The sequence below is a fragment of the Nelumbo lutea genome, chromosome 5 (assembly GCF_056320005.1).
Source record: "Nelumbo lutea isolate HS-2025 chromosome 5, American lotus-T2T, whole genome shotgun sequence".
Lineage (NCBI taxonomy): Eukaryota > Viridiplantae > Streptophyta > Magnoliopsida > Proteales > Nelumbonaceae > Nelumbo > Nelumbo lutea.
Window position 1 is genome coordinate 20,710,237 of NC_142688.1, and position 22,413 is coordinate 20,732,649.

Sequence of the window (22,413 nt, forward strand, 5' to 3'; positions counted from 1 at the left end):
AACAAGGGCGTTGCAGGAAAAAAAAGAGCTTTTGTTAGAGCATTGGACATATAACCTGGGAAGTGAAAAGGCAGAGTTGAATATGATGATCCATAGATGAATAAATAATAAGTGAAAAAGCATAGTGGAAAGGATTAAAGAAACAAGAGGAAGTGTAGGTGGGGTGAATTAACAATAACAATAAGCTTTTACCTGGGAAATGGTGGCTTTGTTACTGATTGATTACATACGCATAACACTTCCACCTCCTTTATCTCACTCAACTCACTCTACTTCGTCCAACATTAATGTATTCACCATGCTAATCGTGGCTTTGTTATTTGTGATCTCTCAATCTCTCTCTGGTTTTCCTCTCTTAATTTGGTTTTCTTGCAAGCGCACTCTCTCTAGTTTTCCCGCAGGCTCTCTCTCTCTCTCTAGTTTTCCCGCAGGCACACCAGGTTTGAAACAAGCAGCGATTGTCATCATTTATCGGGATAAATTTGGGCGGCACCACCATGCCATGATACGAAGCGAAGGTGAGGTGATATTCTCCATTGGGGCCATTGGAGTTCACAGCTTCTGCTACGACAAAGGTGGCGGCACCCAATCTTCACCGTTCAATTTCAACTAGTCGTATATTTGGGAGAAATATTAAACCCATTTGAAATGGGTAAAATAGTCCTAAATTATGCTTAAAGGGTATTTCAGACATATTGAAAATTTTAAGTCATCACATGTCATCACGTGACTGATGAATCTAATGGGATACTAATAGTAGGGATCCGATTCACAGTTTTTAAAAATTTTGGGTAATGCAGTGATACATTTTAAAGCTCAAATAATATTTGTCCAAAATTAAAATTTAAGGGTAATGCAGTGATACATTTTAAAGGAAGGCTTTGAGACTACAGCTCTCATGTTTTCTTCAAATTTAAACACACATCTTTTTTTGAGAAGTTGCTGTTAAATTTCATATCCCATTACCACTATTTAGACCCACAGCTCACTATTCAGACAAATGGATTTTTCATTTTCCGAAAAACTATACACATGGTAATTTATGAAGAAATTCCTATTAAAACTCACAACCCACTAAGAGGTTACAGATCCCCATCATTTAGACACATGACATTTTTCTAAGAAATTGTTTCTAAAACCCACAACTCACTATTATCATTTTCAATCAATTCCTAAAAAATGTAAAAAATACAAAAATAGTTAGTCTCACAACCACTTTTGTCTATACTCAATTAATCTCAATTAATCATTAAACCTCTAAGTATCATATCAAAAAAAAAAAAGAATTATTCATATTTTAATAATTACTAAAAAGCTATTTTTTAAAGTTTTAATAATTATTTAAAATATTAATAAATATAAATTTAACAATATTGATTTCATAATATAAATTTAATATTATTGATTACCGTACTTAATATGGGTCATGCACAAGTTTATCACAATTTACACAACCCGCTGAACAGCAATTGCATTCAGCCAATGCTCGAGTATGCAATACTTGTATGGTGGCGCAAACGCGATACTTCTATACAGTTATACGGTACCCTCCCAATCCCGTATATAAAAAGCATCAGAGAGAAACCCTAATCACACAACCCCTTATAAAACGCATCACTGGGTGGGATGCAATCCAGCGCATTGTCCTTGCGCCTCACATTTTTCTCTTATAGTTTCTTTGACGGATTCTTGATTCTTTGAGTTTCTCTGCCTCTGTTTACTTTCCCAATCTCTGTAAACGCATTCCGACCGGTCTCTTTTCTTTTTTCTATTGTTGCTTCATCGTTTTAACTCTCTGCGTAGTAGTTAGATTTTACATGCAGAGGGAGGAAAGCGGTTGAAGATAAGGTGCAATGATGGTTTATATCTCGTTAATCTGAAGTTCCAATGAGGACTCTATACTTCTTCCATTCTTAATAAGATTCTGAGCACCTTTTTAATTCTTTTTTTTTTCTCTTTTAACTTTTTCCAGTTTCAGATATTTGAAACTTTTCTTACGATTGATTCAGATATCTGTTTCTAGAATCCTGAAATTAGGAGGTTGCCGATTCTATGGACGTTTTCATATAAGATTCCTTTGGGGAATTTATTCCTCCTTTGTTTGATTAGAAACGAAATAATAACCTGCTTTTCCTCTGATCTATTTGTATTGAACAATATTGCTGCGGATGTAAAAGTTCTTTTTATTTATTATTTATACTATAGACATAGCTTGAGGGATAGATAATAATCGTATAGCACAGAGGCAATGTTCCATACTTGTGCACACAGGGATAGGTAAGAATCTTATAGCACACAGAGGCAATCTTATAGCACACAGGGATAGGTAAAAGAGGTTGAATTGGGAGGGGTGGCCTAGCCTGTATTCTTTTCTGTTTGCCATGTGAGGAAAGTGTTTATGTGAATCGATTCATGGGAAGGGAGTTAAGAAGCATTAGTGATTGCTTTGCAAGTTAGTATTTGGGGGTCTCCTATCTGGAGTCTTGAACTGGTCAGAGACAAGATGAAGTTAAGAATCCAAACAAAGTTATTTCTTTTCCTTGTCATTCAAGAAAAGAACCAATCTCCTTACAGTATACAACATTTAAAACATGCAATCAAGAAATTCTCCTTTCTTCTCCTTCACAGCGCCTGTACGAGTCTTCATCAACCTCCCCATCCATTCTTTGGAAAGTTTCCCAACCTCCCTGCATTCTTCCTACCCCAATGCTCTCAAGGTACATTCATCGGTCTTCTGCTTCTATTTCTACTTCTTGTTCATTTGCCAATCTTGTCCATCTCTCAATTCTATCGGTTGCGACTGGTCCTTCGTTTTTCGCTGTCAAATACATATAGGGTGGTTTTTACAATAAAATCACCTGCATTTGATACTTGTATTGTTATGGTATTCTTTATGCGACTTATATTGTTGAAGTTGAATTTTGGGTTTTTCAGAGAGTTGAATTATGAAACAATTGAACTAAAGCGATAGGCAGTTTATCCATAAACACCGATACGAGTATCAGACAAGAATTCATATGAAGTTGGTGTTTAACACGAGTCTGTCCGTCTTCTCTGCACACCCAACTTCACAGTATATATGGTTCCAATGTATAGTGGGATCGATGTACTGTGAGGTCTGTGTGTGGAACTCTGGTAACAGAAAGTAGTGACTTAGACCACGGATAGTAAAACAAGTTCTTGTTGCGTCTGCCAAAGCGCCGGTGGTTGGGGTTGGTTAAAATGTTTTATATTTTGTACTAAAACATTTAAACGAGCAATCGTGGTGCTTAGGACAAGGTGGTTGCAACCTCTAGGAAGCTGTTCAGGCTTTTTAACTTGGACCAGAGGTGGTTGCAAACCAATACTAACAAGTGAAACAACCTATGAATTCTCTTATTAGGTCTTTGGTCCAACTAATGGCATTTTTCTGAAACCATGTCACAGACTCACAGCGAAAGAAAGGCAAACAGCCAGTTTAAGTTAGCTTATTGCTTACTGGGTATTTATCTTTCAAACCTCCCCCTGTCAGATTGTGGAACAACATTAGGTTAGTGGCGTAAATCAGATCTAAAGTAAAGGCTGTGTTTGGTTTGAACTTTTTCCTTTCAACCAAACATAAACAAAGGGAATTTGGGAAGGACATTCCTTTCTTAACCTTGTAATATTCTAAAACATTCCTTTCTTTACCTTGTTTGGTTTGAAGAAAAAGTAAGGAAAGAAAATGTAGAGAAACCCATACAAGGTTTGTAAAGGTTTTCCTTCTTTCCATATTTTTTCCTTTAAACCAAACATAACCAAAGGGAATCGGGGAAGGAAGGACATTCCTTAAACTTGTAATATTCCAAAACCCTAACTACCTCTTTGATATTTCAACCGGATTTTGATTAAAGGTAGTTGTCCGGTTCTGATATTGGAATATACATAAAATGAAGGTCAGATATTAAGACGGGTCCCAACTCCCAAGTAAAAGAGGTCCCACCCAAAACCAAAAGTCAGCATGATTATATCGCTTGCAGTCATGATTTATCCATCTTCAAAATCCCAAGAATTAGATTAGAATTAAAACACAAATATTAAACTGGAAGTAGTATGACATCTTCAGATAACAACCTAGGATGATGTGATACTACTTAAAACTGGCGCTGTATTCTCCTAAAAACTTTGGCAGCAAAATGGAACAGGTTTCACCTTTCAAGTCCATTACCTAAGATTTGGCCTAACTCGATGAATAAAATCAATCATTTGATTTGGTTAGTTGAAATGCGATAGGAAGAACTGTAGCAGAAGAAATGTAAAATCCCAGTCATCCAGTCTTCAGAAAGAGAAAATCTCTGGGTAGACTGAGGAGAAGAAGTTGAAGGAAACTGATTTGACAGCTACAAACAAACATTTAAATCAAAGAGTTAGAACCTGATTGGAAGAGTTTTTTACATCATAACCCCTATCGGCATCGATTGTGAGAGATATTGATGTTTGACTCTTGCATGTTCATTTCAGAGGGTCAATATTGCAATGGGTTGCTCGGGCTCTGAAATCCCATGTGCCGGATGCATCAATTAGAACAAGCCCTCTTTCCCGATTGGAGTTATGTGCCATTTCTCTCACTATACAACATAAAGGGCTCGACAATACAACCGTGGCGGATGTTCTCATGACAAAAGGAGAACGAAAGGACTCTCTCCACTGGTGTCGCACAAATGATACTGTTTATGATGCCGTATTACAAGTAGGCCTTCTCTCAGATTTGCAAGGATTAAACGTGCATGTTTTATCAAGTTTGATGGTAGCTGTAATTCTTCGGTAAACATCGCAGATGGCAGAAAACAATGTTGGATCCTTGGTTGTTTTGAAGCCAGGGGAACAACAAATCCTATCTGGGATTATTACAGAAAGAGGTAAATTGCTCTGGCTTAATCGTCTTCATTGTCAACAGAAAACTGACAATAAGACTATTTTATTTGGTGATGGTTGAATTGAATGTATGCTAAACCAGATTATCTAAGGAAGACAATCGCACAGGGAAGATCCTCCAAATTAACAAGAGTTGGGGAAATCATGACTGATGAGGTAATGGGGTTATTTCCCTTCCCTCACAAATCTCAATCTACTTGAAAGTTGGAACAATAATGATTAACTGCTTTTTTTTCTTTATTTTGCAAACTGACCTTCACCCTCTGAATTGAACCTGCCTCAGAGTAAATTGATTACAGTGAGCTCTGGAACAAACATTCTCAAAGCGATGCAGATCATGACAGGTAAGTAGTGAAAGAGCAAGAGTTTAATCAGGAGTGTATTGTGGCATAACTAATAGTAGTTGTTGGTGGCTGCAGAGAATCGGATAAGGCATTTGCCTGTGATAGATGGGAAGGTAGTGGGTATGATTTCCATTGTAGATGTTGTTGGACAAGTGGTGGAGCAGCAAAATGCGGAGATGAAGCACCTCGCCGATTTCATCAAAGGAGATTACTATTAGAAATTTGTTATAATATGAATATCCCCATCAAAGCTGAAACTATCCTTGTCAAGAGAATTAATTTGAATGGGAAGTTGGGAACCTAGTTTGAAAAGATGATTTCATGTATCAATATCCTGTCTATAAGGTTTTAAGGTCAGACTACTATATATTTATATACTTGGAGACAGCCAACAGGCATCTGGCATTTCAAATCGCCAACGACTTGGAACGACGCTACGCACCAAGTCAAGGCACCTAGCTCAAGGGCATAGATTGCAAACCATTGGTTGATCCCCTTTTCTAATTTCTACTGCTACAAGTGGCAACAATAGTCTAGGACATTGAGAAAAACTGATGTCATGAAAATGTTGAGAAGAGGTGGACACCAAATTTCCACCTACCAAGGAAAAGAAATCCCAGGAAACATGCGAACCTCCATCCAATGCACAGTGTGTTTGTTGCGTCAGAAACCAAGATGAACACACCTAAGGAAATTAAAAACAGAGAATGGTTTTCTGCTAGAACCCTTGTGATATTCCAATTTTCTCAATGCAACACCACAATACTGGTGCACACCCCAGTATTTTATCACCAAAGTTGGGTTTATCCATTTGAATGCAACTGAGATGATGTCTGGTGAAAAAACAATCGGCTAAGAGAACCGAGCTTCGAGCTTCGGAAAAGAAAAAGAAAAAACTCCCGACAGAACCCTGTTTGAGTGTTTTTGATCCCAAAGTTTGAATGCATCAAATCTGTTCATAAACTGCCAAAATATTCTAATGAATCCTACCCTTCTCTAGTACCATGGAACAAAGCAATAGTAGTAGTATCTGTAATCATTCCCATTCAGGAGAAGAGTGCAATTTGAATTATGAGGCAAAGAATGCAAGGTAGGGTGGGTATCCGTGTATTTTGTTGATCACCTCAGCCTGAATAAAGCCATTGCCCGATATGAGTCCCCGCTATCCGGGTCAGACTGGCCTTTTTTATTGGAGATCCAAATCCGAAGCTTTGAATGCCATGGTGAAATCTACGTGGGACCCAAATTATTATTGCCGATCTAACGGTTGGGATGGATTGGTGAATGCTACACGACATGCATATGTGGCAGGCACTGAGTGATGACAAGAAGGTTGACGTTCAAACGTTCAAGCCACCGACCCGTATTCAAAGACGGAAGCACCGACACATGGCTTTATCATTTGGATTGGTCTGTAGTAGCGTGAACACGGGCCACTGTCTTGTCTGCTCGTCAATCCGGCCGCCACGTTCGTCTATCTGGTCTGAGTCATCTGACGGTCACAATCACATTGCCTATTTCTTCAATTAAGTTCCTCCCTCTAGCCTGTAGGCTGTAGGTACGTTTAGGCTCTATTTCTACCATGCCCAAATATGTTCACTTGAAAAGTCCAACACGCAATTTGACTCTTCAACCTGTTTATTACATCCATTAAAGCCTCCATAAGGAGCATTTCCTGTCACATTATCTGAAGAAAATCCCTTGAAAAGTTTGGTAATCTGTCTTGCTTCTGTTTGTTTTTGGTCACTTCGGTATCAATTGAGGATCGATATATTTGTATTGGGATAGTAACAAGAGGAGGAGGTAAGGGATGGCGATGGAAACGGTAATGGAGGATGAAGAGGAGTACAGCTGGAGAGAGGTTAAGCTGCCGTCGTTGATACCTATTGTAGGAGAGCCGGAGCTGGAAAGAGAAACGGGAGAGAGGAGGAGAGGGAGAAACATACTGGTGGCCGTCGATCATGGCCCTAACAGCAAGCACGCCTTCGACTGGGCTCTCGTCCACCTCTGCAGGCTTGCCGACACTCTCCACCTCGTTCATGTCGTCTCCAGTTAAGTAATTAATAAGTTTCGATGTTTTAATCTGACAGATCTACTTCTATCAAGTATCAATCTCTGATTTTAACGTTTTATTTCTTGGGTGCTTCTAAATTCAAAAAAAAAAAAAAAGGTGTGAAGAACGAAATTGTTTACGAGACATCCAGGGGCCTTATGGAGAAATTGGCGGTGGAGGCGTTCCAAGTTTCCATGGTCTGTAACTGTACGCATTTCATTGTTTTCCTCTTTCAATCTAATTAATAGATAATGGCCTGATTCAGGAAGATATCATCATCGATTGGTCGTCTGAACATTTTTTTGGGTGTGGGTCTGTTGTTGTTTTCGTCTCCCTAACGTAATCTCGCTAATCACCGGAAATTGATTGTAAAAATCAGGTGCGGTCGGTGGCTAGAATCGTGGAAGGAGATCCGGGCAAGGTGATTTGTAAGGAAGCCGAGAGGTTGAAGCCGGGCGCAGTTGTCATGGGCACCCGAGGCAGGAGTTTAATCCAAAGGTAAACATTTAACAAACAGAGAGAAAAACTCCTTCTCAGGCTTGGGCTTCCCTGCTCCCCCCACTTTTCCAAGTTCCAACCTCTGAGCCCAAGACCAAGATCGACTAATCTAATTCCGTTGGGTCTCATGGCCCATTTAACATAGAGAAATTACTCATTAGAACCATCCATTCATTCTATCAAGGGTATTCATTAAAAGAAGAATTTTTATCAACAAATGTTAGCATTCTTATCTATTGGATATTTTGTTTCAGTGTGCTGCAGGGAAGCGTCAGCGAGTATTGCTTCCACAACTGTAAATCGGCTCCTATTATAATTGTTCCTGGTAAAGGTAAAGTTTGAAATTTCTTTTCCCACTTGTTTCCTTTCTTTGTATTTTGATTGGGGCTACACAACTTGTTTCTTGTTTCTTTTCCCACTTGTTTCCTTTCTTTGTATTTTGATTGGGGCTACACGACTTGTTTCTTGTTTCTTTTCCCACTTGTTTCCTTTCTTTGTATTTTGATTGGGGCTACACGACTTGTTTCTTGTTTCTTTTCCCACTTGTTTCCTTTCTTTGTATTTTGATTGGGGCTACACAACTTGTTTCTTGTTTCTTTTCCCACTTGTTTCCTTTCTTTGTATTTTGATTGGGGCTACACAACTTGTTTCTTGATTCTTTTCCCACTTGTTTCCTTTTTTTGTATTTTGATTGGGGCTACACAACTTGTTTCTTGTTTCTTTTCCCACTTGTTGCACACGGCAGTTTTAGATAACAATGATAATGATATTAATACTAATAGTAAAATGTCTTAAAATTTTATAATATTTTTTTTCATACGATGAATTATATAATACTGGATGAGCCAAAATTTTTTCTAAAAAGCATATCCATTTTTTTCATAGTTTTTTCCGTTGTTATTTTTTTTTTAATTTTTATTATTTAATTATAATGAAAGGTTGACATATTTGACTTAAAGGGGTCAATTGTTGACCCATTACAATAATAATTATTGTTGTTTATTACACTTGTTTTTTAATATATAATATAAAATATTAAAAATATATCAAAATTTCTCTATATTTTATTTTTTATTTATATTATAAATATTTTATTATTTATTTATGACATCATGGATTGAACTATTTGAACTTGCATATCTGTCACCTAGACAAAAAAAAATTTGGGTTGTTTTATAAAACGTGTGTTTTATATTATTGAAAGACATTGAATATATATATATATATATATATATATATATATATATATTAATAATAGAATTTATTAGTGAAAAAAATACTTAAAATATAGGATTTGAAGATAGAAAGAATATAAATCCATTCTGGATTTGTTAATTTCATCACTCGCTCTAGATCTGTTACAACTTGCAAACAGAGACATGTACAATAATGGACTATGTAACCAATCAAAACCATGAGCAAACCAGCAATCCATATAAATATGGTTTGGGCCTTAGATATATGGATTACTATCATTAAACACCTTTGTTTGTAACATAGAGATCAGTCCATTTGAATGTGTAAGTCCATTAATCTATACTATATAAAGTAGATACTCGTCTTAGTTTCCATGTAGGTCAAAAATTAAATCCAAATATCATAATATAACATATTATGGGTAATCCTTATTTACACATCTAATATAGTACGTGCTTTTATACTAGTAATTAATAAAATATGTTCATTCGATCGCAAAGTTGCAATCCTTAAGCATTGGAAAGTTGCTACGCAATTAGTTATGATGATTTGTACCCTTGCCTTCCACAATTGATTCTTCTATTCCATTAATAAATCTTGTTTTTTTTTTTTTTTTTTCTGCAACTAGTTATTGAAATAAGGTTTTTTTTTTTTTGTCTGATTGGCATTGACAGAGGTCGGAGAGGAATCGGTCATTTGATCTATTGAAGCTTGGAAACTTTCTTGGACAAGTAATGCATACTTTTGGTCGCCCGATATTAAGTATGATAGTGTGTTTGTCAGATATTAATTTTGTATGTATAACATTTTTTATTTTTTTAATTTGGCACCCATCGTCCCATCCCCTTTACCGTGTGGTGTCACCATGACCTAAGGCTTTGTTGGTTTGGAGTGCAAATGAATTCATTGGAGTGCAAATAGGTTGACTGTAAATTCTACTTTAGTTTTTGTTTTATATTTGATTTTATCTTATTTTTTTTGTGAAAAGTAAATTACTTTATAAGAAGTATAAAAAGAATATAAGGAGGTAAGAAGGCCATTTGTTTTAGAGTGAGGTAAGAAGCAAGCTTATGTGTTTCCCACTTCATATATGAACAAATTGAAGTAGATAAAAAGTAATGCAAAATTTGCACTATCAATAAATGCAAATGAGACAAGAAATATAAACTTTGCATTGAATAACAATATAAACCATAATTACAAGCAAACAGATGTAAAACTGAACCAAGTGCACAATTTGTGCCTAATTGGCTTTTAACAAAACGCAGCCTTGGATTCCTACACGAAACAAACCAGGCTCAGGTGTTCCTTTTAGAAAGGGCTGGCGCTATTCTTGCAATAGGGCGCATAACATACAGATGTTTACAGGTGTCAGTGGATGGGTTTTGGTTTGGATTCCATCCAAATCAAAATCAATTTGGACAGATTAGCGGATAAATAAGAAATATTAGGTTAGATCAGTTTAGATTTAATGGTCTAAAGAATTGATTGGACTTGGTTTATTTCTATCAATACCCAAATCTATTGGTAGAAGATAAGAATGCAAATGTCAATGGACCAGGTTTGAATTGGAATTAATTTAAATTACAAACAATTTGAACAAATTCGACAGAATTAGACTAGTTCAAAATGGTCTAAAATATTCATTAGATTAAATTGGATCTAATTCATGTGTAATGGATTTATATTGGACTGGATCAGATTGACACTCCTAATGATGGGGCAGATAATAAGACGGGTTGGGCTGGCGAATTTAGGACTAGATACATTGTATTTAATATATGATGGACCCAGGCCCAAGCTAGAAAATTTGAAGGATAACCATGGCCGGCTTAGATATGATCAGTCTTAGCCGAAGATAATCAGTGCACCCTTACATATATGTGGGTTGTTGATAAGTACAATTATTACAAAATTTTAATGCCCATGAATTCTTACTTGACCAAAAAAATCTTCATCCTTAATATTTAGCTCCCGTTCGTCTTTCATTTGCTCATTGACGTGGGTAAGAGTATTCATGTTCCTTTGTTTTCCAGTTAAATTAATCAGTGACCGTTTAGGGTAATTTTGTTCTTGGCAATTTTCCTGTAAAAAAGTTATTTATCTGCTTCGGAGATAGGTATAGTTTAGGTAAGTGATGTTCAAAAAAAATCATTTATTGTGGAACCCACAATTTGTTCAAAAAGTAATATGATATTACTGGTTCATAAAAGCCAACTCTCCCATTGTTTACCCAAAAAACGAACGCCATATGTGTCACTGTTTCATTTAACGAATTATATTCCCAAGAATCACACAATTTTAAGAGCAATTTTTTTCTGCTACCCTTGTTAAGATTGCAAAATGTGAATGCAGTTACATGAAAGAAAATTTGTTCAAATAGAAAGATGCAAACTCCGTTTAGTTTTAAAATGTCTCATTTGGTTGTGAAGTTATAAATTTAAATCTCATGGTTAGACTGGGCCTATTTTACATTGATTGAATTAATTTGCTTTTATTTTGAATGCAAAAACATCTGGAAAAAAATGAATTTGCTTTCATTTTCAATAGAAAAATGAAGACCTATTGGACACTTGCAAAAATGAACTAGAATACAAAATTTGCTTTGGTTATGCATTACTATCTTTAAAGCTGAAGGGTTGTTCTATAATGTGGATGCATTCACACCATGCCACAGAGTTGTTCTACGTTGTGGACAAAAATAAGTGGATTGAACCACACTACAACCATAGAGATTTTCTACAAGGTGTGGTGCAATTCAATCCATACCTTATGTGGTGATTCCCATGTATCTCACATATACATTGTTGATAAAAAATAAAAATTATTGTATTTTATAAATAAGATAAATAATAAAAATTAACCATGATGAAAATAAAGAATGAACATGTATTTCCCACTAAATATAAAATTATAAAAAGTCTTAATTATAGATTCAATTAACGAAGTTAGTAAAAGAGAAAACAAATTTATCTAACAATAGCTAATAAAAATAATAGTAAACTAGGCAAGTATTTTTTAATTACATTAAGAAATAATGAAAATGTTAAATTTGAAATTATTTTAAAATAATAGAAAATAGTGGAATTTAAATAAAGGGTTAGGTAATGTAAAAACACATATTTAAAACATATATGTATGTGTGTGTTTTTTTTCGATTGATAAGTCACTCCATTGGAGTAACGGTAAAAGGTAGCAAGCAAGTGAAGCATTGTTTATCAGAAAAAAAAAAAAAAAGGAAAACCATTATGGGTGTCAATGGACCGGTTATGGATTGGACCCCGTCCAAATTAAAATCAATTTGGATGAATTAGATGGATTAATAAGACATTGAATTGAACCAGTTCAGATAATGGTCCAAAGTATTTATTGGATTGGATTGGACCCAGTCCATCTATAATGAATTAATATTGAATTGGGTTGGGTTGAGCTAATATCTGATCCATTGATAGAGGATAAGAATATAAGTGTTAATGGACCAGGAATTAATCTAAATTAAAACAAATTTGATGGATGGTCCTGACATTGAATTGGAGTGGCCCAAAATATTTATTGGATTGGATTGGACGTGATTCATTTGTAATGGATTCATATTGAACTGGATCGGATTAGACCAAATCCAGTCCAATTGACATCCCTACTGACCACAGTGGTGTGGTAGCATTCATGATAAATAAGTGTTATCAATAATTAACAAGATAGTGTGGACCGATCCACGTTATGGTGTGGATTTGTCCACATTACAGTGCATAAAAAAACTACCCTCTAAACTGCAATGACAATAGGGGTGTTCGGTTCAGTGGTAATGTGTTGATGTTTGTGTTTTAGGTTGATGAATACAAATTTTTGAGAAATATGTACTGACACATGATATATGAGTGTCATTTCAATTAGAAAATTAGAAAATGCATGTGTTTTACAAACGATCAATAGGCAGAAATAATAATTTGTATTCATAAACTAAAAACACTTAAAAGTAGAAAAATCTCTCCCTAAAATTAACAAAATTGTATTGATCAACTCAAAATGCAACGCCACTGGACCAAACAGCTCATGGGAAAAGCCAAAGTATAAAGTGGTGTGGAATAGAAGATCTGCCTGTCTGGTCAGATATACTTTAGCCTCTTTGTTATGGTCAGCAATTTGACCAACTTCCATTTGGCGACTTGATCCTTGTCCATCTATTTGCCTAAAAGACAAAAGGAATCCCTCTTCAATGGCCATGAATTTACTTGTAGTTCCATGACTAGTCTTTGTTACAACTTTTGATGCGTTGAAAGCAGTTCAGATGATGCGCAGTACAAGTGGCTCTCTTTGGCCAATATGGCAAGAGGTTGTGTTTAACTTGTTAATATACTTTACCGAGGAGGTGAGGAGGGAATGAGCGATGGAGCCCTCGTCTGAGCGATAATACGACATTACGACCAAAGGATTCCAATGGGCACGTCGCTTCCAACAACTGGGTTTAATTTGTTGGGCAAAAGACGTTCTACACCATTTTAGGCCCAGTACTTGTGTTTCTATTTGCAGCTAGAAATTAGAAATTAAATGCCCAGTTCCCAGTTGTGATAATGTGATGCTCATCCAGAAATTAAATGCCCAGTTCCCAGAAATTAGAAATTACTGTGCTAGGATATAATATTATCACAGGGGCCAAGGGGTTCGCTTCACAATTCACATCGATCCTACTATCCTACTTCTTATGTAGGTAGGGCCCTATTCCGCTAGTTCCGAATCCGGATCGAATCATAATCAATAATCAGTAAAAAGAAAAAGATCACTTCATGCCACCGCTCAACGTGCCAATCGGATACCATATGCCTCTTAAGTATTCCTACCTGGCTAGTGTACGTGCATAACAAGTTTCCACAGGGTTAGAGTTCCCCCCAATGCCAAGGACGGGGGTTAGAGCAGAGGGCAGAGGGCAGATGGAATCGAATTCGAATTCTTGGGAATTTTGACGTAGTCTAAACAACAACGTGGGAATGAAGCCTGCATTCCCGGGAACGAACGGGGGATCTGTTACATGCACATCAATCGTGCATTCGAAATATTTCCCGAGAATAATAAGTATGGGAGATGTTCCGAATAAATATTGGATATGCGTGTGAGGAGCAGATCCTGTCTTGCCTTCCCTTGTGAAAAAGAGATTGGCTTTAGTCGGTGCAAAGTCCATTTGAATGGGTGTTCAAATAGCCTTTACAGGGCTATAATAGGAATTTTATTTTATAGAAAAATATTTCAAATGCAACGCTCTAACGAGTGTTGAAACGGAATTTGTATTGATTGAATCCGGTTTGTGTGAAAAAGGGGCCCCTAGGGTGGTGATTGGTAAATGGTGATTAGGAATGGCATGGGGCAGGGATTACATTCCCCATCCCCGACCTCGACCCCCAAATCACTCCCATCCCTGTGCCCGATTTCCGATGGGGAAAGAAATCCTTGACCTCGACACCGAATCCTTGAATTCCCCATTTTCTCTCTTTTTTTTTTAATTAAAATTTTTATGTACTACTAAAAAATTAGGAACTCTCTTTTATCCAACAGGATATAGAGAAGAAATACAAGCAGCTTAAAGGTTGCCTAGACATTATGATAGTTCCTTCGAGGTAATCACTTCAAAACAAAATGATTGAAGATAAAACAGGTTTGGAAAAAAAAAAAAAAAAAACGTAATCAAAACTTACGGGGTGTCAATGTTGGACAAGGGGGATGGCAACGGCGGCAAGGACCGTTGCGAGAGTTGAGAGAAAGATTGAGAGTATGAGCTACTGAAACTAAGAGAGAGAAAGAGAGAGAGGACCATTGTGAGATTTTAGGTCAACAAGGGCGTCGGTGATGAAGGTTGAAGGAAGATCTTTGAGTATCTCTTCTTTGTCCTCTGTCGAGACTCGAGTATCTCTGTCCTCTCCTCTGTCCGATGTCTGACGGGCGACGAGGCGAGTGGCAACAGTCAGCGACAAAGACAAAACTAGGGTTCAGTTGTCTCTCTTCTCTATGTCGAAGATTCGAAATCGATTTTTAGTCGAAGGGTTTTACTAATTACTATTCGAGTGTTTATGTGTTTTACTTTTTTTAAGTTTTAATCTTTTAAAAAAACGAATAATAAATTAATAATTATATAATATTATATATTATATGTAATTACAATATAATATTAATCGGGGCTGGGGTGGGGTGGGGATTGCACTCCCCATCCCCGTCCCCAAATCCGATCGGGGATTCAGGGATCCCCCCATCCCCGACCCCGATCCCGCCAAAGTACCCCATACCCGACTTCATTGGGTCGGGAGCCCGGATACCCGTCGGGGACGAAGAAGGTTGACACCCCTAATGGTGATGAAACCACCAGACCGTCCTAATCCAACACATCAAGGCTCGGAAGTTTCCAATCATCTTATGTGATGTCATCTGGGCCTACACCTACAGGAGCAGGAAAAAGAAAATTGCAAATTCATCCCCAGGCTCCACCAATTCATTCGTCGTGGGATTAAAAAAGCGAATCTTTGAGATCTTGCCTTTGGATGAGGCCGGGACCCACCTCCCTCATCCACCATTAAACTCTCTCATGAATTGCCGATTAAAGGATATTTTTTCTTCTTCTTCTTTCCAAGCTTGCTTACAAAAGGGAAAAGCAAAGATGAGGCCGGTTTTACTTTTAGAGAATCTCAAGGACGCGAAAGAGCATAGAAGGCGCACTGCACGTAACAAGGCATCTCTATCTTGTGATGGGATTCAGTCACTGCAACGCCCGTTCGAATAACATCTTAGCGTTGCATTGGGAATATCTCCCTCATGAAATAAAGCATAAAATTTCAGAGATGTTCCCGATGCAAGGCTGAAAAGACTGTTTGATCAGTGTTAGAACGGGCCTTGCAGTGACTGAAGCCGATCTCTGTGGTGGGGGTGGGGGACCCCTACCCCCTGCATAGCCGGCCCCTAGTATTAGCCTGAAAAGTTCCTCTTATCTGCTGGCTTCAAGATAACTCCACACAAGGGTAGGTTTTGGTAGGGAAATTCGGGTGACAGTGTCGCTCTTTACAACTTACAAATAATGATTCACTTCCACCAGTCAATCTCCATCCATTTGAACCGTCTAACTTAATTGCGATCTGGTCATTTCATCTAATTAACCACACTTACTCCACCCATTGGCCATTGCTTTCCCTGGCTAAACTGATGTGCCTCAGCTGTTGGCTACTGGCTAATGTTTGTGGTTGACAGGCGGCAGGCGGAGCAGAGTTCAAAGGGGATAGATTAGAGACAGCTTCACGAACAATTCATTCAACTTTGGGATCCAGCCTAATGTCTTAAGGATTCTAGATCGGCAATTGAAGGGTTTGTTCTAAAACGAAGTGTTAACTGAGCTTTGGTCATTGTAAAATAGTTGGTGCAGAATCTACAGATACATGCCAGCTAGGGCTGCAATTTGGGATGGGAAACAGGTTAGCCCGAACCGCGAACACACACACAATGTTGAAGTTTGGGTTAGTGTTAGAGAAGAATGAATCCAATTTAACTTTGGGTTGGGGTTTAGGGTTGAGATCATGGCAATCTGAACCAAACACAATTTAACTTTAAATTTATATGTATAAATATTGAAAATATCTTTATTGCTAGAAAGATATGATATCAGAAGAGCTTTGACTAATCAATACTACTATGGATTTTGATAAATAAAATACAATTTGATTGGATACCCATTTTATGATACCAATTGATTGGTTACAATTTTTTTAGTATCATGTCCTTTTTCGGCATTATGATTCACTCATAAATACTTTATGAATATACGTGTATATTTATGTATGTATTTAAATGTAAATATAATTAAAGCTTAAAGGTAATTTTTCTAAACCCCGATAATTATGTCTATTTAGCGTATGCTATATAAAGTTAAATTTAATTATATACTATGAATTTATATCTTCACCCTTCTACTTGTACGTGTACAATGTGCAATGCATGTATCATTATATTAGTATATAATAATGTCATGCCAAATTGGTTTAGAGTTAAAATTGGGGGTTCAACAGCTTGGGTTGGGTTAAGTTAAGATTAGGGTTCACCAACCCTCACCTAAATCCCACAATCGGATTTGTACCCTCCTAGTGCAAGCGAGTCTTGGCAATTGTAGTGAGCTATAGTAAATACATTACTTGGTAGCCAAGTGATAAACCTAGGATATTCCCTCTTGGAAATAATCCTTGAGGATTATTTTTGAGGCTTCACTACCTTTCCTTTATCGAATGCCAAAAACATTAAAAAAAAAAAAAAAAAAACAAGGATTTTAACTGTTCCAAATAAAAACAGACGAGGCATTAGTAAAATGAAATAGCGCCATTGTTATCAGAACACCGGCAACATGTCAAACTGCCTGCTTAACCAGTTTGACCCTCTTGCTGTCCTCTCCATCCCCACTCAGCTATCCTTATCCATATTAATTGAGTCCGGTCCATTCGAAGGAGGGTCGAATTGTTAATGCGAACCGGACGCAAATCACCCATGTTAATCCGGTTGAGTCATGAATGTCCAAAATCCTATTCAGGATGTCTAAACCGAGCAGAGATGCACAAGCGACGATCTCCGTTAGGCATAACCATGAGACCACGTTTACGTTTTATATATATATATATATAGATATATGGTTTCTTTTTCCATGTCAGAGCAGCTGTTCTTGGTATCGACCTTCAGTCTCGTCTCATCAACCTAATTAAGCCTACCCTCTACGCTCCACCTCTCTTGCCCCCACCATATTTATACTTCCCCCTAACTTCGTTTGCAGTCCCCTTCTCCATCTCCATCAACTCGTTTTTATCCCCTGTAAGTGGTCCTCTCTCTCTCTCTCTCTCTCTCTGGATCTCTGTGAGATCTGAGGATCAACCCATGTCATAGGATGCTTAATTGTTTGTCCCAAAGTGGAATTAACAACAATTTTGAGAGTTAACTAAAACATATGATCAATATTGTTATTATTACTGTGCTGCTAGTATACTATACATACAAATATTTCTTAAGCACTAACAAAGAGGAAGAAAATTAAAAAAAAAAAAAAGAAAGAACAAATCTGGGCTGTAGGCATTTTGGTATATTTTAATCTACGATGATTCATGATTCCTGGGTTGAGGAGGAATTAATCACATCTCCATCTTGAGATTGTTGGCTTCCGGCATGCCTGCGAAATAGTAAAGTAAACGTACAGATATTTTTAGATGAATCTAGCAAATATACCAAAATAGGTAATTAGCGAAATAGTAAAGTAAACGTACAGATATATATATATATATATATATATAAAAGCAATTTTCATCCCTAGACTAATCTGGTCCGAATCCATTGTGTGGTAGACCACCCGGCCAGGACTAGACAAATTCATCAGCCTTTCCCTTGGGCCTTGGTAGTCTGGTCTGGTCCACAGCGCTACAATTACCAGCTAGGGAATAATACTGGCCATCTTCCTTTGCCCATTGCAGGGCTAGCTGCTGCATGATGGGTATCAAGTGTATGGAAGAATATTATAGCATCCATAGAATTATTGATGATCGCGTTGATCATTGATCTTGCAGAGGGCCCACTGCATACACGTCCATACAAATAAAATCTTTGATGGACAAAGTATATAACAGCTTTTTTTGATGCAGGGATAAAGTGTAAAACGAACTCAATATTCGACGATTCCTCTCAACCATTGACTTTAGATTGACATAACAGTTACGTTGGTAAGAGGATTAACATGATATTTTTCTTCTTATTCTTAATTAATTATTCATCTACTTACTTTCCTTTTGAAAGATGAGATGAGATGGCTGAGGTGAAGTGATATTGTTAAGAAGAAGAAGAAACGAAAAGAAAAAGAAGACGTAGATATCTGTACTGTAACCTCGAAAGATTGTTTGGTATTTTGCATAGATTATGACATGAGGGAACTTTTGTAGCTTGTTTGTTGTGGAGTTGAGGCATTTTCTTTTGTGGGGCTTCCTTTTATGGCCTATCCTTTAACCCATAACCCTCCTTGCCTCCGCTTTCTCCATCTTAATTTGTTTGTTGATCAACTTGTCAAACAAACAGGATGATAGAAAGAAGATTACATGGAAAAAAGGACAAAACATAAGATAATATTTGTAATTATAAGCAATTAATTAAAATTCACTGTTATTACCTGGAAATGCATGAGGCGGAAACCCAGCTGATGATCTTCCTTGCTGATGAAACCCCATATTGTATAGACCTTGTAAATCGTTCTCCCAAGTTGAACAAGAGTGTGGGACTTGCTGCAAATATTATTTGTAATTCTGGTTCACATGAGAAACAACCGTACAATGAAAGCAAAAGGAAGGTATAAAGTGACGGAATCCATCTGTTGTCAAATGGAGAAGAAATTACAGTGAAGGAGGCCGTTTCGATGAATGTGTCGGCGGGAACCGCCATTGGAGCACTGGAGGTCCTACGAAGTGCCATCTCTTGGGGATTATCCAACGAGACTACTTGGTGGACTGGATTAAACTGAAGGTACGCTGGATTGGCCATTTCCGGTGACAATCCGGCCGTCGAAAAATTACCAGTGCAATCAGGTGCAGGAAAAGTCTGTGCACTCTAAAAGACCAACAATAGAATTAGTTACTGAGGAAATTAATTATAGCTAGGGGACTCATCAACCCCCACAGCATTACCTCTTTCCTGAAGAAGTTGTCCACGCTGAAATCGATCCTCGGGTTCACGGCAGCGAGTTTCATGGACAAAAACTGTATGTGGTGATGAAAAGTAAGGAAAAGTAGAACAATTAATTATTACAGCTAGCAACGACAAGTGTAAGTGTGAAGAGATTACTTCTACTTGTCTCTGGAGAGATTGCACATAGTTGATGATTTCGTCCAGCATTCCAGCCTTGCCTGTAATCTTATTGCACCCCGGAACTAAATTTTGCAAGTATTTCATCCTATCACTGATTTTTTCCCTTCTCACCTACAGTTAATTTACATACAAAATAAGCAAATTAACTCAAATTGCGTAAAAGGAACAATTTTTATAATAATAATAATAATTCCGTCACTTGCCCTTTCTGCCAAGCTGTGGCTATCAGTAGCCTGGCCACGACGCGCTCGGACGTGAATGTAATCTGGTTTCGGAACCTGAGGAGCCTTTGGATTCTCTTTTGAAGTGTCAGACGAAGCTTCTCTATTATTGTTGTTGTTGGCGTTGTCGTTCTTGTTACTATTGTGGGTGGTGGTCGTAGGGGGTGTGTCGGAGATGGTGGCGGAGGTGTTTTGTTCTGTAATCTTGGATTCCATCTCTTCTGCATCTACTTTGACCCGCTTATCTCTTATGTCCTCAGATGCAGTAACCTGGGTTCCACAAGAGCATTGATTAGTTAATTCAGCAAAGCATCATCAACATATCTCTTTGGTTCGTCCTTTTTGGAACTAATGAAAGACTATCTGAAAAAGAAAGCCTTCTGTTACTTAATTTCTGTTTTTATAGACAGAAGTTCATTAAATGAATGCTGCATCAGTTCAAAAAAAAAAAAAAAAAAACCTAAAGAAAGAGTGAGAGAGACAAAACAGCGGAAATGAATTTAGAGTAGGAGCACAAAATCTGGTTACAGTTTTACAGAGAAACAAACCATTGGGTTCTGCGCCTCATCCGCTTTTCTCTTTTTCATGCGCTCTCTCTCAACCGCGGAGGCGATGAAGACCGAGTCTCTCCCTTCTCCATCTGGCAGGGTCATCGCCGGTGGACAGCTAGATGTCCTCGAAAGGCAGTGGCTCATCGCTAAAGAATTAGGTTCTAACCCGTTCGACGCAAAGCTCGTAGCCTGGCCAGCAAACCCAGTACTGGTTGTGGAGTATTTACCGAAATCCGGCCACTCATTTGCCAAACCCGAGTCGGCCTTCATCGACCGGTTCACAAGCTTCTGAAGTGTCGTATCATTGTTGATCAAATCCTGAAGCTGCAGTGCGCCTGTTGTCGGAGGTAAAAACACATTGAATTGGCTTTCGCTAAAATATATTTGTTGATATTGTTGTTGTTGCTGCTGCAGCCATTTCAGCTGTGCACGTTGTCTTTCCAAAACAGTCAGGTCCGCACCGTTTCCGGCGAGAATTTCCGGTGTCTTTAGACAGTGTAACATCTCCGGTAAAGCAGTGTTCATCATCTCCAACTAAGAAGAGAAAGAGAAGGACGGAAAGGTGGTAGTGACGACTGATGAGATGGTGTGGTGGGGGGAGGAGGGCGTCTTGTTGTTCTCGTGGGTTGTAGAAAAAGAGGGGATGTTAGGAAGGGTTGCAGGCTTTCATGAGAAACGTGTACCCTTCAGGAGGTGTTGTTGACATCGTACGCTCATAGGTCAAAAGAATCCTCGATTAACTTATCTTTACGTTTGAGCCGACTGAACTTGTTTCGCCTATCGCCGTTTTATCGCGTTCGGAATCGTCTGCTTACACTGTCTGTGTCTGTGTGTAGAAAAGCTATGAAAGCCTGTTAAGTTCACAAAGTGGAGCGGTGAGTGGAAAAGTGGTAAGGTATTTTTATATAAATAAAAAAAGTTGTCTGACACCGACTGCCGTCGTCTGATACAACCTGCCGGAATAAATAAGAGAGGATAGATGAGAGAGAGAAAGAAAGAAAGGGGTGGGGCTGGAGGCTTATTGAGGGTCCACAGACATGACTGGCATGTGGGCGTGTCGGGAAGTATGAAACGGAGAAGGGTAAGAACGGTTTTCTATTTTTCTATATATATATATATATTTTTTCTGCAAAGGTGGTGGGATACTTAGAAGGTGGGGAGACAACTGCATTTGATTTCCTGAACTTCCATTCGATGTGTGACAGGTGGACAATTAGAAGTGAGATTTCCGATTTAAAAGGACACTTGTCATAAAATGAGGGAAAGTGGAGCAAATCCAGACTCCTCCGCTGTCTTTACTTGAAAAGGTTACGTACAGGTGGCAGTTTGAAGAATAAGGGAGAAAGGACGAGACGGGGCGTAGTTGCCTAGTTGGTTTATGCTTCTGTTTCATCGGTGGCCGGAAGTGTTTGGGGGTTGGAGTTTGTAGTACACATTACACCATGAAAGAAGAGTGGGGGATTGGGAAGAATCACTCCGGGTAATAGGGGGATGCAATGAGTGACTGGACTCTTCCTAAAAATGGAACCTCTTACCATTTGTATCTTTTGTCATTAATAGACCCTCTATCTCCATATTCATTTTTGTCATCAAAGCACTAACTTTGTTGCATGTAAAGAAACCCTGCAGCCGTGCAACGCCTGCACTCTAACTAAACCCATTATTTTCAACAAATCAGAGTGATTTAAGACACGTAAAAGATGTGTGATGTCCAAATCAAGTAAACCTAATCATTGGCTTAATCTAATTTTAACAAACACAAACACACAATTAGTTACGCTTTCTTCCATGTTAGCTCAATACTT

At 37.9% G+C, this 22,413-nt stretch overlaps 3 protein-coding genes and 1 non-coding gene across 4 annotated transcripts; 3 read left to right on the forward strand and 1 right to left on the reverse strand.

The window, feature by feature from the left end:
• Positions 1-1,592: 1,592 nt before the first annotated feature.
• On the forward strand, positions 1,593-5,567 carry LOC148850860 (Cystathionine beta-synthase (CBS) family protein). Its single transcript, XM_088943457.1, has 6 exons — positions 1,593-2,717; positions 4,480-4,708; positions 4,796-4,877; positions 4,976-5,049; positions 5,177-5,237; positions 5,313-5,567. Exons 1-6 carry the CDS (start codon positions 2,707-2,709, stop codon positions 5,453-5,455), a joined length of 600 nt encoding a protein of 199 aa, XP_088799583.1. The 5' UTR covers positions 1,593-2,706; the 3' UTR covers positions 5,456-5,567.
• Positions 1,850-1,930, forward strand: LOC148850861 (small nucleolar RNA U30). Its single transcript, XR_016100133.1, has one exon. It is a non-coding gene; the product is annotated as a small nucleolar RNA U30 (small nucleolar RNA).
• A 1,094-nt stretch (positions 5,568-6,661) lies between the features above and the next one.
• Positions 6,662-9,918, forward strand: LOC148850862 (universal stress protein PHOS32-like). The gene is made up of 5 exons (XM_088943458.1): positions 6,662-7,288; positions 7,408-7,487; positions 7,670-7,788; positions 8,043-8,119; positions 9,660-9,918. The coding sequence occupies exons 1-5, from the start codon at positions 7,048-7,050 to the stop codon at positions 9,683-9,685; spliced, it is 543 nt and encodes a 180-aa protein (XP_088799584.1). The 5' UTR covers positions 6,662-7,047; the 3' UTR covers positions 9,686-9,918.
• An 8,001-nt stretch (positions 9,919-17,919) lies between these two features.
• LOC148850863 (uncharacterized) lies at positions 17,920-21,543 on the reverse strand. Its single transcript, XM_088943053.1, has 7 exons — positions 20,606-21,543; positions 20,040-20,327; positions 19,813-19,947; positions 19,656-19,727; positions 19,369-19,578; positions 19,145-19,256; positions 17,920-18,160 (listed from the first exon to the last, which is right to left on the reverse strand). The coding sequence occupies exons 1-7, from the start codon at positions 21,134-21,136 to the stop codon at positions 18,123-18,125; spliced, it is 1,386 nt and encodes a 461-aa protein (XP_088799179.1). The 5' UTR covers positions 21,137-21,543; the 3' UTR covers positions 17,920-18,122.
• Positions 21,544-22,413: the final 870 nt, after the last annotated feature.

Excerpts from the sequence above, each read along its gene's own strand:
- LOC148850863 (XM_088943053.1), bottom strand. The coding sequence starts at position 21,136 with ATGATGAACACTGCTTTACCGGAGATGTTACACTGTCTAAAGACACCG. Across the intron at positions 19,728-19,812 it reads CTCTCCAGAGACAAGTAGAA|TTTTTGTCCATGAAACTCGC; the intron begins GTAATCTCTTCA and ends CACCACATACAG. Across the intron at positions 18,161-19,144 it reads TCCGCCTCATGCATTTCCAG|GCATGCCGGAAGCCAACAAT; the intron begins GTAATAACAGTG and ends ACTATTTCGCAG.
- LOC148850860 (XM_088943457.1), top strand. Across the intron at positions 5,050-5,176 it reads GGGAAATCATGACTGATGAG|AGTAAATTGATTACAGTGAG; the intron begins GTAATGGGGTTA and ends AACCTGCCTCAG. Across the intron at positions 5,238-5,312 it reads AGCGATGCAGATCATGACAG|AGAATCGGATAAGGCATTTG; the intron begins GTAAGTAGTGAA and ends TGGTGGCTGCAG.
- LOC148850862 (XM_088943458.1), top strand. The coding sequence starts at position 7,048 with ATGGCGATGGAAACGGTAATGGAGGATGAAGAGGAGTACAGCTGGAGA. Across the intron at positions 7,789-8,042 it reads GGCAGGAGTTTAATCCAAAG|TGTGCTGCAGGGAAGCGTCA; the intron begins GTAAACATTTAA and ends ATTTTGTTTCAG. Across the intron at positions 8,120-9,659 it reads TATAATTGTTCCTGGTAAAG|AGGTCGGAGAGGAATCGGTC; the intron begins GTAAAGTTTGAA and ends TGGCATTGACAG.